The sequence below is a fragment of the Pholis gunnellus genome, assembly GCF_910591455.1.
Source record: "Pholis gunnellus genome assembly, chromosome: 15".
Classification (NCBI taxonomy): Eukaryota; Metazoa; Chordata; class Actinopteri; order Perciformes; family Pholidae; genus Pholis; species Pholis gunnellus.
The window spans coordinates 10025872-10040527 of record NC_136542.1 but is presented as its reverse complement, the minus strand read 5'-3'; the positions used below and the strand labels follow the sequence as shown (position 1 = coordinate 10040527).

Below are 14656 nucleotides of genomic sequence, written 5' to 3'. Positions count from 1 at the left end.
CACCTTCCTGAGCCAAAAAGACTATTCAACCGCAGCTCAAAACGATAGGCCACCTGTGAGTAGCCTGAGAGGCGAAACCCAGGGCATATAAGAAAATTCAAAGGACTCTCACCAATGACAGAATAAAAAAAATAAAAAGGTATTTAACCTTTATTTATCAGGATAATCCCATTGAGCTTTTAAATCTCTTTTGCAAGGGATCCTGGTCAATATGGCAACCAGATAAGAACACAACAAACTTAAAAACAAACCGCAAATAGCATCAATCAAAGAATTATCATCCCATGTAAGGGCAAGTATGTTCAGAGCACAAATGATCCTTAATCCTAATTTAAAAAATCCTGCATGTGTATTAAATATACTAGTTTAAAATGTCTCTGTAGCTCAAGACTTCACTCCAAAACCTTAAAAAAAATGTTTCCACCAAAAAAATGGTGCTGCGGATACAAAGAACGACGAACATCATTTTTCGGTTAGAAGCTGATCTGTCAAAAGGAAAATGGTTTAAAACATGATTCATTGTAGAGCTCCAATTGTCTGCTTCCATGACTCCTTCCAAAAGCATTCTTTCATTAACTCCATCATCAATCCCTAATCTCCCTATCTATGTAAACTACCTCCCCCCCCCCACACACACACACACACACAGAGCACATCCTTGCTCACCTACCGTTTAGTACAAGCTTGAGTAAACACCAGACATTAGCTGAGCTAAATCAATTAGCCTATCTCCAGTGGGGCCATGCGGTGTTTGCAGGCCTGCTGGGTTCAGAGGGTACCACTGTTTCTCCCAGACCAACAAACAGGCTGCCGCACACGCTGAAGCATCTGCTTGGATTCGGCCCAAGCCTGAAAGGATTGAATTGGATTTGTAGTGAATGGATGTGTGATGCAATGAGACCCACTTCTGCCCTTCGTCAGACCTACATCAACAAGTTCACATTTTTCTGTGCTTGTTATTATTGTGATTTTACTTCATTATAACCACTTTTTAAATTTTTCTTGGTCTGAGAGATGCCTCCCTGTATTAGATCTTCAATTTGAAATCCAGATGTAGAAGCTAATATATTTCACACAAACAGTCAGCCCAATTTGGCGAGGCCTGTTCTTGATTGTTCCTCTCATCCATTCATTATGAACCTCATTACCTCATTGTGCTGTAAACCAGACCCTTAGGAGATAAGCCTTATCCTTGACTTGTTGGATGCGTAAACAGATAAGCTATTCAGCCATCTATCAAACATGCTACTGTAGAGACAACTTAATGAATAAGTGGATGATGTCCACGACAATCTTCTTACTTAGCTCACTGTGTGGTGCGACAACGCTACGACTGAACATTATTGCCAAACACTCTGTGCACTTACCAATCTCTTCTCCACTGATGCAGTGAAGTGAGACTGTAGGGTTGCCATGCTGTGTAATGCTTCACCCATCAGTAGTTACATCTCCAACACATCTGCACTTGAAGTTTTCTTCTCTTGGAATCTACATAAAACACAATATAACGAGTTTTAAGGGGGCACTCCATGGATTTTACACATGAAGTTCAGTTTACGTATCACGCCGAGTACTCATTGGGCAACCTCCAATTCTAAGTGAAGTCAATGTGGTAGTGCCTTAAACTTGCATTTGTTCTAATGGTCACCAGGGAAAGACTCCACTGGCTGCAATAATAGGTCTGATTGTATAGAAGTCTATGAGAAAATGACTCTACTTGATTTATTACCTCAGTATAACATTGTGAAGATGAGTTTATGGTCTCAATTGCTACTTTATAGTCTTCTCCAATACAGTATGATGTTCATTTAGTAAATTATACTCTGATTTAGTAAAAATTGTAAAATTGATTACAGGTTACTACCACGGTGTTGTCACGGCTAGGAATTGTCCGTGTTTTCGTTTTACAACTTTAAACCTTTCACGGAGTGTTTTCAGAGGCTTCAAGACTGCAGTCCACAAACCAATGGATGTTGTCCCGGAATCTATGTCCACTTATTATAAACAGGCTATGGGTGTACAATACAGCCTGTGAAAACAGTTTTATAATGTATTTTTGGTTCTGGAGAGAGCTTTCTAAAGTCTGAGGAAATAACTTAGATACTTCCATTGTGATGTCACCGGGGTCATCTCCCTTTTGGCTTCAAATGTATAAATAGGGGCTTAAGGTCAGGACATCGTGGCCCTTACTGCTTTGCTGTTGACTATTGATTTTTAAATGTGTTTCTTGCAAGCACCCCCGCCTTTAAGTGCAACACTAAATTGGAGCGGTGGTACTATACTTTAACTTCTATCTGGTTTTCAGGAAAAAAACAGTACAAAAGATTCATGTCTTTAAGATCAACATCAAACAGACACCTTTGCTATGTCATTTACTGGATTAATGTGATTAGTTTACAGCCCTTGACATCTTTGTATTAAAAAAAACCAATTAAAGAGAGATGGAAGTGTCAAGGAAAAGAAAAACAACTAATATATACTCTCAATTTAGCATATTTTATTGCCTTCGTGCAGGTACCCATCACACTCTCACTATGGATTGGGTTACATATAGTTTTATTTCGATGGTGGACTGAGATATGTGGACGGCATTTGTCAATGGGCTACAAAGGAAATGACTCAGGCATAAAAACAGAGTGGTAAATGAGTGGTATTGTTCAGGCACTTATTTTTTTTTGGGAACCTCAGCCTAATTCTTATAGGTTACCAATAATAACGATATGCAATGCAAATAACAAAACTGTAAACATAAGCTCTTTCAGCTTACATAGCTTGAAGGAACTTGTTCCTCGATAACAACCTCCTTCGCGTTTAAATAGTTGTGCATGAGGAGAACAAGGCATTTGACCTGGTTATTGGACACGTTTACAGAGCAGTGCAGGACTGATGCACATGGTCTAGGATGCAGCAGTGGATACTCACGGACGCTGTACGACAGTACAACCATTACACTCTTAACGATTAAGAGCTGTGATTGTTTTGCAGCGTCATTAAAATTCATGAAAGCTGAACTGCAGATCAGCAGTTAGACCTTCACTCATTGTCGATGTTGAGCATGTGTTTCTCTGGGTGGGAACCATCAGCACCCTGTGCCCTTTTCTTAGCTGTTAAACAGTATGTACGGGTCTTTGATGGAGGGCAGCCAGTCGACCAACCTCACGGCCATTTGAATGTCATGGTGCTGGACAAAGCAGAGGCAAAACATATGTATATACTGGATATACTGTTATATATCCAGTATATACATCTGTTGATTTTCTATCAGCTCAAATCACCATTGGGTCAAAGAAGATCCTTAAAGAGCTGCTAGAATGGCTGAAGACTCTTAGTCTTGTTAACTTTTAAATTTAAAATTTAAAAACAAGCCATATCCCATGGTATATATCTAGTATACTGGGATCACACGCATTCATTTCTGCACTAAACTTATTTATTTCAAGTCATTTAACCCAGTAAACGGAAGTTATTTGTTTCCTTTAATGACCCTCAAGAATCATTGTCATTAGGAGCAAACATTGCACATTAAAAACGAAAGCCTCCTAACTGAGTTTGTTTTGTAAAAATGTTCATGCCCACCCAAGAGTCTGTCAATGAATGTGCTAAACGGAGGCTGTTCTCATCCACTATTTAATAAGCATATTTACTGTCACAGCCGAGGCACAATAATCCCCCTCTAGAGCCCAGCTGCCAATCAACACTTAGTTAATGGAGGTGATTTGCAGAGTTATATCAGGAACAAACATACACTCAGAAACCAGTCTTGACACTCTTAATGTGCCGGCAGAATGTTGTGTGGGCCGTGAAAAAGCAAACATTTGTAATTACTGTGGCAAATACCATCACTTCATAGCTTGTTGATGTGTGAAATACAAAATAGTCATGAGAAAATAATTAACATCCATACAAATGTTTTTCCAATAATACAATTGTGTATATTTTTCTTGCCAACCCAATTCTTTTTTTAGTTGTACAAAATCCACCTCGAGTATAACATATAGACAACAATTTAGTAAAGCATTCACCATTCGTCACAAAACTCATTAAGGTTTATATTTTGGTAAAGTCTCAGCAGTATTTTCTCAGTGGGTTGAGATACTGCCACTTAATATATACGTATTTCTTAACTTTTTCCTCTGAATTTTAAGTGGTCCGTATCCATGCTGCCGCTCTTAAATAATAAATTAAAGCAATGTATAGATGGAAAGCTGGAGGGAGGAACTGCTTTATGTGGTGATTAACAGTCCTCATCCCCACTGGGACGTAATACCACATTTCCACATTTCAGTTCTTACTGTATCCCTTTCATTGTACTTCAAAGGGAGTCAGCTCCCCGACCTGTGATCATGTTCTGTTACCTGCAGGCAACATAGTCAGTTGTCTCTTTGTGTTTCTGAGCACCAATAACAGCAAATGTGAAGCAAGTTGAGTTTATATGTCAGGAGTGCAAAAGTCTATCTGTGTTCATATACGTGAGAGAAAAACGTTTAATGAGCTTTGTGTGAGCTTTAGACAAAAATGTATTTTATAAAATTATCTAATGTGTTTTATGTTTAGAATTGATGTACATTGGATACCTTCGTGAAGCCCCGCTGTTGTGATTAGTCTAGTGTTATTAGCAAAGCAAACTGGTTATGACTTGACTGGGTTCACTTTTGGTGAAATGTTTTATATTTATCCAACCTGGAGATTTCAGTCTGACGACAAATGCAATAAATTAATACAACGGCTGGAGATGTGGGTGTTAAGTCCGTGTATCAAGTCATAATGCTCCATTTACAGGTTGAGGTTGAGTTTACAGATTGTTTATCTGCATTTATTGCCCCTTGTGTGGGCTTTCTCATGTAGGAGGTTTGTTTGTGTACGCAAGTGTTCAGTATGGGGGAGGGGATGATGCTAAAGTTGAATATAACTAATCATTGATATTTCTCACTTTCATATGTCTCCCCTAGGTTGAACATGCTGCAGAGGATGCTTCATGACAAAACCTTTGCTATGTTGTATGGACGCTACAACTGACATTGTTTACACCGGGAACCTGAAGAAGCTCTGTGAACGCTGCATTTTAGCAAACTTCTATACAACCGAAAAACACTCTATGGGTATGAAACAATTATCCACAGGACGACTAGATTTTTGTCCTCGTCTGCATCATGTAACTGTAATGTTCCGTCTTTCCAATATCATCAAAGACACGAAAAGCAGCCGAGTATCAGTACAAACCCCAATTTAGACGGCTTCCCGTGGACATGTGAACAATAGGAGCGAACCTTGTGTATCTGTCGTCGCATCTTCCTACACGCTGCTCCCCGCTTCGCTTCACTGAAAAGGAGGAGCCCACTAACGCATTTGATAGAAAGTTTAGTCAGAAGGTGCTGTTGCTATCTGGCTGCTGGTTGGAGATGAGATAAGAGCACTGGGAAGAGAGAAAAAGAGTGCCTGTCTGAATACCAATTAGGATTTGTCTCTCCTGCAGCTACACCAGTAAGGCAAATCAATATTAGAGAGGCGAAATGGACAAATTAGCCGGCTTCAATTACAGGAACATTAGCTGTGGATGGAATTAGATGTTTGCTGAAGGTTGATATGAAATTAAGGTATAAATATGAAACAAGCTTCTGCATTTGCTACAGCCAAAACCAACAGTGCCACGCCACTGTACAGCCTGCCCAGTGCCATGCCTGAACTGACGTGGTGAGGCTGGTTTAAACCCCGGGATAAAGGTTTAAAAGGAGCAGAGGCGACATGGAGCTTGATAATAGCTCTCTGGACTACTTTACCAGCAACTACACGGAGACACCCTACACTACACCTCCACCCTGGAGCGAGGCCACGATACTCGGCTTCCAGATATCCCTGTCTGCACTACTAGCTGTCGTCACCCTGGCTACCGTGCTCTCAAACGCCTTCGTCATCGCAACCATCTTTCTCACCAGGAAGCTCCACACACCGGCCAACTTCCTGATCGGCTCCCTCGCCGTCACCGACCTGCTGGTGTCTATTTTAGTCATGCCGATCAGCATCGTCTACACTGTCAGCAAGACCTGGTCGCTGGGGCAGATTGTTTGTGACATCTGGCTGTCGTCTGACATCACCTTCTGCACGGCCTCCATCTTGCACCTGTGTGTGATCGCATTGGACCGCTACTGGGCCATCACAGACGCGCTGGAGTACTCAAAACGCCGCACCATGCGCCGGGCGGCGATCATGGTTGGGGTGGTGTGGGTGATCTCCATTTCGATTTCCATGCCTCCACTTTTCTGGCGGCAGGCCAAAGCCCACGAGGAGCTGACAGAGTGCATGGTGAATACAGATCAGATCTCTTATACCCTATACTCCACCTTCGGCGCCTTCTACGTCCCCACAGTGCTTCTCATCATCCTCTACGGACGGATCTATGTTGCCGCCCGCTCCCGCATCTTTAAGACGCCATCGTCCTCGGGGAAACGTTTCACCACAGCGCAGCTCATTCAGACCTCTGCAGCCTCCTCTCTCTGTTCTCTTAATTCTGCCTCCAACCAGGAAGCACACCTACACTCTCTCAATGCGGGAGGTGGGGGAGGAGGAGGGGCAGGATCGCCTCTGTTCATGAATAGTGTGAAAGTGAAGCTGGCAGACAGCGTGTTGGAGAGGAAACGTCTGTGTGCGGCTCGGGAGAGGAAAGCGACCAAGACACTGGGCATCATCCTGGGCGCTTTCATCGTCTGTTGGCTCCCGTTCTTTGTGGGCACGCTCGTCATGGCCATATGTAAAGAGTGCTGGTTTGATCCTGTGCTTTTTGATATATTTACCTGGCTGGGATACCTGAACTCCCTCATCAATCCTGTTATCTACACCGTATTCAACGATGAGTTCAAACTGGCTTTCCAAAAACTCATCAAATTCAGACGGTTCACCTGAAAAAAAAGTTGTTTTAAAACTCTCTTGGAAAACTGCAAGCCAAAAAGAGCAAACTACATGCAGACTAGATAATAATGATAGTCGAAGTACTGACACTTAAATGTCCCATCTTGTGAACACATGCTAATTGTGATCTATTTTTGTTTTTATATCAAACAGCTCTGTGCCATAGCTCTCTAGATAGCATATCCTTCATATAGATTTATGCATGCATGCTAAAAAAGAGAAAATCTTGAGCCCGAAGAATTGTGTAACTCATCTTAAAAATATATAGACAGAACATTTGAGGTCTATTTCATGTCACAGGGACACAAAAGCAGATGTAACAGTATGGGAAGAGCAAACTAAGAGAGACTGGATTCAATCCAGCGCAAATGAAAAGCCATGAAATATATGTTGTCTTAATCTTTGTGTCATTCTGTATGCTGCTGCTTCCATATAATGTTTCTGTGGTACAGCAAAGTACTTAGAAAGACTGCAAAACTATTGAGATTCAGTATATGTTGCAATATATGCAATTATATTTGAAAGTGGTGTGCAATACATTTGTATGTGTGTGTGTGTGTGTGTGTGTGTGTGTGTGTGTGTGTGTGTGTGTGTGTGTGTGTATGAGTGTGTGTAAAGTACAGTTACTTTACCGTAATATATGCGTGTTTGAGGAAGGCAGGATTGTCAAGTGTTTGACATTTATACATGCTATTCTCTAGCGAGGCTCGTCTCGTCGTTACAGAGACAGAAATGGAAACAGCATATTCACTCTGCCTCTGAATTTTAAGCAACAGCCAATACCATAGCAACAAATAAACCCTTTCAAAAATGTTATGAGATGATATGCTCGAGCAAAAGGGACAAGGTAGGAGAGAATGATAAGAGTCACGGCTACTGAGGGCAATTTGAGACACATATTGAGTGATTTAATGTGTTTGTTTTGTTATTGTAAATGCTTGTTTTTCATTTATGTGAAAGAAGGTCATCGGAAGGAAAGCTGATTCACTGGTGTTAAAAATGACAATGACAAAGAAGGACCTGGCTAATGTCAGTGTTTTTATTACTCTCTTCTTAAAGCTGCTATTTTTGGGGGCTTACGGGATGCAAAACAAATGTCTATGAGAGATGGAACTCAAAGTTTAAAGATAATAATAATAATTTGATAGAGAAACGTAAGATTTGATGAACAACTGATGAGCAACTAAATATCCACTGTCACAATTTGAATCAACTCAGCATCTCTCAGCCATAGTAACAGTGATAGTAATACGGTGTTGGCCTTGACCTTATACAATGTTTGAAGCTTATGTCTGTCTTGATGGTGAACAACAAGCAACCAAGCCTAGAAAACTGATCCGTACCACCGTTTCACGATTGACACACTGCTTAGGGCACATTTTAAATGACTTAAAAATAATATATATATCAAGACAAGATGAGAAGCCACATGGTGTGTTATTCGCTGCATGTTTCCTTTAAGATACTATCTTAACATGAAAGCTAACTTTTTATGTGTGACGAGCAAAGAGAAATTCCATCAAATTAAGTAATTCAGACAATTCTTTGAAACAATAAAGAAGAGTGAATTTAAGAAATTAATTTTAAGGCAGACACGTTACAGAGAGCACATCATGTCATACATGAGTTTAGCTTAGAAACAAAAGATCTCATTGGTGATGAGTGTAAAACAAATGTGTAACTTGAATTGCTATACATTTACTGCAGGTCAATTTAGCCGTTCATCTGTGGAGTACTTGGAAAATATGTTTCATCAATAATGTACACACTAAATCTTAAAGTCGAGACTTTAAATGTGAAAAGAGGAGACAAAGCATGAGTCAAACGGTTGAAGTTGGATGATCTCCATGTTTGTCCACTGGAGTGGTCACAGTTCAGTGTGTGCCAGCTGCCTCAGATATCCTGCAGGCATCAGTTCAAGAGGCTGGTGGCGGGAATATGAGTCAAAATGAATACGATGAATCTTTATTCAGGCTGGTAAGATACAGAAATGAGGAAATCACTGAAGAGACATGCAAACACTTTAGTTTGGGTAAGAGATGTGTCTTTGGTAATGACTCAGTCCACAGATGCACATCAGACCGGAGTCAACCATCACCAACTCTGGAGCAAGAACATTAGTGACCCAATGGACCTCCACTTGTTTCTGCCATCAATTCTTAATGTCTGTGTATATTTATACATACATACATACATACATACATACATACATACATACATACATCTCTGTGATACCATGACTCTCTCCACTGGTCTGAAAATTACAGATGGATGAACCAGTGGAGTGGACAGTCTTTCAGATAGTCAGTGCTGGATCAGATTTAATTCAGAAATAGAACTGAAGACCGCCTCGGAAACTCACAATAAATGTATTATTAATGTGCAATTTGTTTGTTTCCATATCCAAAGAGAACTGTGGTCTTAACATGTATTGGCTGCATTGTCATGAAATCTGCTACGTACGTTCATGCCCCTCTCAGGATGAATCATCATAAATTTGGTGATCCCATAACTTTTCATCTAGTACCACAATCATTCAAATTTTAACATTTCTTAAACCTTGGGGACCAAATACCTGCTGAACTAATGGCATGGTCTACTTGTGAAGTTTGATTAGCAGTGACACAACATAACATAATGTATCGTTCCTTAAGGTAGTCAAATGTTGATGTATTTGTATGCTGCTAAAACAGTAGACAATGAGTTTTTCAATCAGGAGAGACAAGTCAGATAAAGAAAAGATAATTGTGTAATATTAACATGACATGCAATGATAAAGTCTTGACAGAGCCTTTGGCGCTTGGACTCTACAGCGAGATTTGTAATCGAGGGGCATCTGCTCTGAGCATCCCCTCCAGTGTCTGGGCTCCACGGGGAGATTTATCTTGCAACGTGCAGCTCTTCAAATAGCATCACTTTATCACCTCCAGCCACCGCTGATGAGGCTGATAGAATAGTGAGTTGATGAGTTGATGAATCTGACAAAACCGGGCAGAGATGGGGAGATGGAAGGGCGAGAACAGCAACATTAACGTACTGAAAGTAGAGTTACAATCATACTGTATTTAAAAAGAGACGGCAGCAAGACGATAGGCATAACTGCTGATATTGAAAGGCCCAAACAATGACAGAAAGGAAATTATGAGTGAGCATGTGTGAGAGGAGTGAAGAGCAGATAGATGAGAGATAAACTACAGGCCCAAGCATGCAAAAGTATGGTCCTCCTGACTGAACTTATGCTAGAGTTCAGTTAGTTTTGTAGTATTTTACCGATTCAGGATACATTTGGGACTAACTTTACTGTTATTTTTATCAGTTAAGTTCTAAAAGGTCATCTCCACATTGGGTGTCAACGTGTAATGTGTCCTTCATGTCATTTTTAGGATCAATTGTATTTTAATGCATTAAATTAGCTTTGTTCGAATCAGTCACTCAGTTTCAGACGGCTGCTAAGTAGGACAGAAGTAAAAAGGGCAATGAAATGCATTCTTACTTTTCCTTTGAACATATACTGTAGCTACAGCTTTGAATAAATAATGATTTGTCATGGGATCAAATGGCTAATGTGATAAAGTAATTACAACGTGAATATGCAAAGCTCTGTAAAGAGAGGCCACATTACCCTCTCAGTGTGATAAAATGAATGTTCTCTCTTTAAAGGTGGGTCACATTTAACAATGTTAGACCAATACAACCTAATTATTCAGGATACAGTGTTAAAGATACCACAATTATCCCATCAGCTGTGGATGTATGCCTTTGGGAATCACTGAGGTGAGCAAATGTGTCTGAAGTAATTAGCATGCAGTGAAGAAACTGAAACAAATAAAAGGAATATCTGCAAAAAGATAAGACACAAAGGAAGCGTCCTGACAGCTGAGTTGGTTAAGCTAAGGAATTGCAACATCTTGGGTTCAAACCGGGCGTCATGTGTCTCCCTCCACTGTGTATTGTTAAATAAAGGCTAAAATGCCCCCCAAAAAAATGTACAAAAGGGAGCCAAAAGTAGTTCTGTCACTCCGGATCAGCGTGGATAGGAAATGGCTTCAGATAAGTTAGGCTGTCTTGAACATTGAAACCAAAAGGTCAGGATGCACTTAACCTCATGGGATTGTCTGTCACTTCTCAATCAATTCTCCACTAAACCAAAGCAGCCCAACAGCCACTGCATGGGAACCAAGGCAGGCCAAAGGCTTATAAGGTGCCACTTCAACATATACATCACATTACCAGGTGAAAAGATCAATCCCAACAGATATAACAACTCAATATCAGCTGCTTTTAAATAAAATGAATTCCAATTGGGTTTGTTTATGTGCTGATATTTATGAATGCTTGTTGCACCTCAGTCACACCTCACCTGTGTAGTGTGGTTGAAGAAATACGGATCACCAATGTAGAGGAATGTCAAAATGGCAGTAGTGTCATATATGCATATTATTAACATATTATTTAATTTAAGTTATCGTTAACCTGACTATCAAAAACTCAAATATCAACATCCTGTGAGAAACACACTGTCAAACGTTCCTTTCTTAGTTTTTCTGTCTCAGAAAAAGAGCTAGAAAGAGAGGACACAGTAAATAAATCATGCAATCGTGCTGTACAAGATGACGGTTCACGTTTTGATTAACAAGCACATATGCAATCTGACAAGCCTCTACCCACTTACACACAGTCACTTATACCGCACTCTGTCCCTGCATCTAAAACGCATGCATATTCAGTGTGTTCTATATGCTACCTATGTATACACATCCATACTCACTCATTAAAACACCTTTGCTAACTCAACATACATGATCTCAAACATGGGAAATACATTATTTATTGTTGTTTAACATTTCCTGTCATACATACTGTTAAGGCACAACGCAAACATCATGACGTAGCAATGGGAAAAACATGCTGCCTCCATTGAAGTTGGAATGGAATTAATTATACAACACCAATATGCTGCAAGAGAAAAAAAAGATCTTCTTTCATTAATAAATGGTAGCAAAATGTCACTCCAAGCAGACAATGAACGAGACTTACTGAAGGTGTCATGATCAGTGTCCCCTGTGTATACTCTTACCTTTTTTTAATTGTATTCAAAATACTAATGAATAAGTAATGTTGATAGATTGTTTGAAAGATTACTTTGTTCTTCCCACTCTCCATTGTGTGTTCATATACATTTCTTCTTTCCACGCAACCTGAGAATTCATAATTTATGTATGGAGCCAGAGCAGCAAGAGGCCATAGAAACATTTGTTTAAAACATACATGAGCACCAGACAAGGTTGAATAGACCTCGGTCATATGTCATCTTAACATCCACAACATGTAGGTGGGATGTAAAGTATACTGCAAGGTCATCATTACTGTAGGTTTACCAGCAACCTTTATGCCAGCTGTCCAACTTACCACCCTGACTGAGACTTGGATCTTCACAGGATGGTGAGGCAGGATATAGGAAGGAGTTCAAATCAGGGAGTGTGGGGAAAGCACTGAGTTTCTGCTGATTCCACAAAAGGTTACACATTGGACTGAATGTTAACCAAGCAAGGAGAGCTTGGTTGGCAGGCTGAAGACTAAATAGCTGCAGGGGCAGAATTCAGAAGTGAGTGTACAAAACGAGTATGTCTCAAACCGCCTCTCTCTAGTTACCTTCCAGCGTTGCAGAACTCACTCTTACCAGTTTTCACTGTGAAATGTTATCAGTTGTTTGGACGTCAAATAAACCCAGAAGCAGGAAACTGGAATGAGTGAAGTATGGTGTGTAGTTTAGGTATCTGTAATGCCCAACAGCGAAACATTTTGATTTAAATTTAGCGCTATGATTAGTTTGAGGCTCTGAATACTTACAGGTTGATTCAAACGCCTGAGAACGATTTTGGTCGACAGCTACCAACGACGCCCCAAAACCAAGCAACAAATTCACTGAAATGTGTTGGTTTGCAAAAGTTATGTTTTTCTGTCCCAGCTAAACCTCCCTGAGGGGATGTGTGCACATAAACAGAGCAGCAGCGGCTTACCCACTCGTCAATGTTCCTCGAAATATTGAGGGAACACCGTGCATGTTCTGTGTGGCAACATTTCATCCTTCACTGTAGTGAGATGTGTTCAAATATTTTGGTGCTTTCAGTTTCTATACGTCATTAGATTGTTGTATTCTCAATATCAAACTACTCTAATTAAAGGAACAGTGTGTTGGATTTAGGATGAGCTATTAGCAAAAATGGAATATAGATATGTTTTCATTAATCACCTGAGACTAAGAATCCTGTTTGCGTTATCTTAGAATGAGATCTTCATAACTTCATTGGGAGCGGGTCCTCTTCACAGAGTCCACAATTTCACGTTTTTACGTTACCTGAAGGCCACTGTAGTTCTACAAGCTTATGAAACTGCGGTAACGTGAGCTGTAGAGAGCAAAACCGTGGTACCGTGAGCAGCTGTCTGACTCACATTGCTCCTTAAAGGGACTGTGTTTAAGATTTAATGGCATCTGTGGTTTGTGGTAGGTTCCAACCCCTCAGCTCAGCCCCTCCCTTTCCATGCGTGTCGGAGAACTACGGTGGCCTACAGGTACGGATAGGTATCTTGAGGATTTTAGTACAACTAGGAGCTACTCAGTTCTTCCACAAGAACATTGTTTTTAAAAAACAAATGAATTCAGAACAGAAATAGAAGTTATTTATAATTTAGATATAACTAAATAATGTTTTTAGACCAGCAACAGTTATGTTAACAACAGCAAAGTCACTAGAGAAAGTCATTAATATCTCACTAGAAACAAATGTCAATAAATAAACAAGACTTCTGAATGAAGTTTATAAAGAATGAAGAACACAGACATTTTTCCTGTTTTCTGTCCACCTGGCTGCTTTGTCTCAGCCGGCAGAGAAGTTTCCAAAAAAAAGCCGATCGTTCATGCTGTGCTTGTTTCAACAAAGCAGAGATGGCCGACTGAGTTACATTTCACTTTTTGTTTTACAGATGCATGAATAAAGTATTGGCTTTCTACTCGCAAATATGGCACTGCACGTACAGTAACAAGCGTAGTCGCTGTCAACTTGCCTATCCTTCACATCACCTGGCTCGCGCTTCGCGTGTGTCTGTTTTTCTTTTGGCAGAGAAAATGCATGGTTTTAAAGTGACTGGAGAAGAGAGCGAGGAAGGGGGAAAGAAAGACACAAACACAGCCCGGTAGTTGTCTGTTTCAGTCAGTGATCTATCTTTAGAGCAGCTGAACCACAGTTGAACCCCAAATGGAATGAGACATAGCAATCATCTAATCTGTCTAATTCCTAATGAAGAATTTATTGTTCAAATTATGTAAAAGCCGATGTTTTAAAAGTCTGTGCATCCACAGTTGAGCAATGAAGCAATTTAATTCATCTTCCTCTTCATTTTCAACGCTATTTTTAATTATTTAATTATTTTTCTGGAGAGGATGAGCTATGATCCCGCTGGAAGACCTGCCATTTTAATTATTACCTCCAGGTGCCTTAAATGAATAACCGCACTAAAACAGTAACACCCTTACTGCTCACACAATAAAAAAAAAAGTGAACACCCCCGGGGCTGCAGCAAAACAACATACGCTGCCTTAATGTGTTTCTTTAATTAATGAATAGAAATTGTGAAAAGGAGACATCTGCCCTGTGATTCTTATTTCACAAAAACAGAGAAGATAATGTTTCATTAATTATTCAGAGGCGATTTAATTATAGACCGATCCTCACATCAAAAGATCTCTGTACAA

At 40.1% G+C, this 14656-nt stretch overlaps 1 protein-coding gene across 1 annotated transcript; it reads left to right on the top strand.

The window, feature by feature from the left end:
- Positions 1–5742: 5742 nt before the first annotated feature.
- Positions 5743–6897, top strand: htr1d (5-hydroxytryptamine (serotonin) receptor 1D, G protein-coupled; the record flags this gene model as incomplete). Its single annotated transcript, XM_079175137.1, has 1 exon — positions 5743–6897. The coding sequence occupies one exon, from the start codon at positions 5743–5745 to the stop codon at positions 6895–6897; it is 1155 nt and encodes a 384-aa protein (XP_079031263.1).
- Between the last annotated feature and the right edge of the window lie 7759 nt (positions 6898–14656).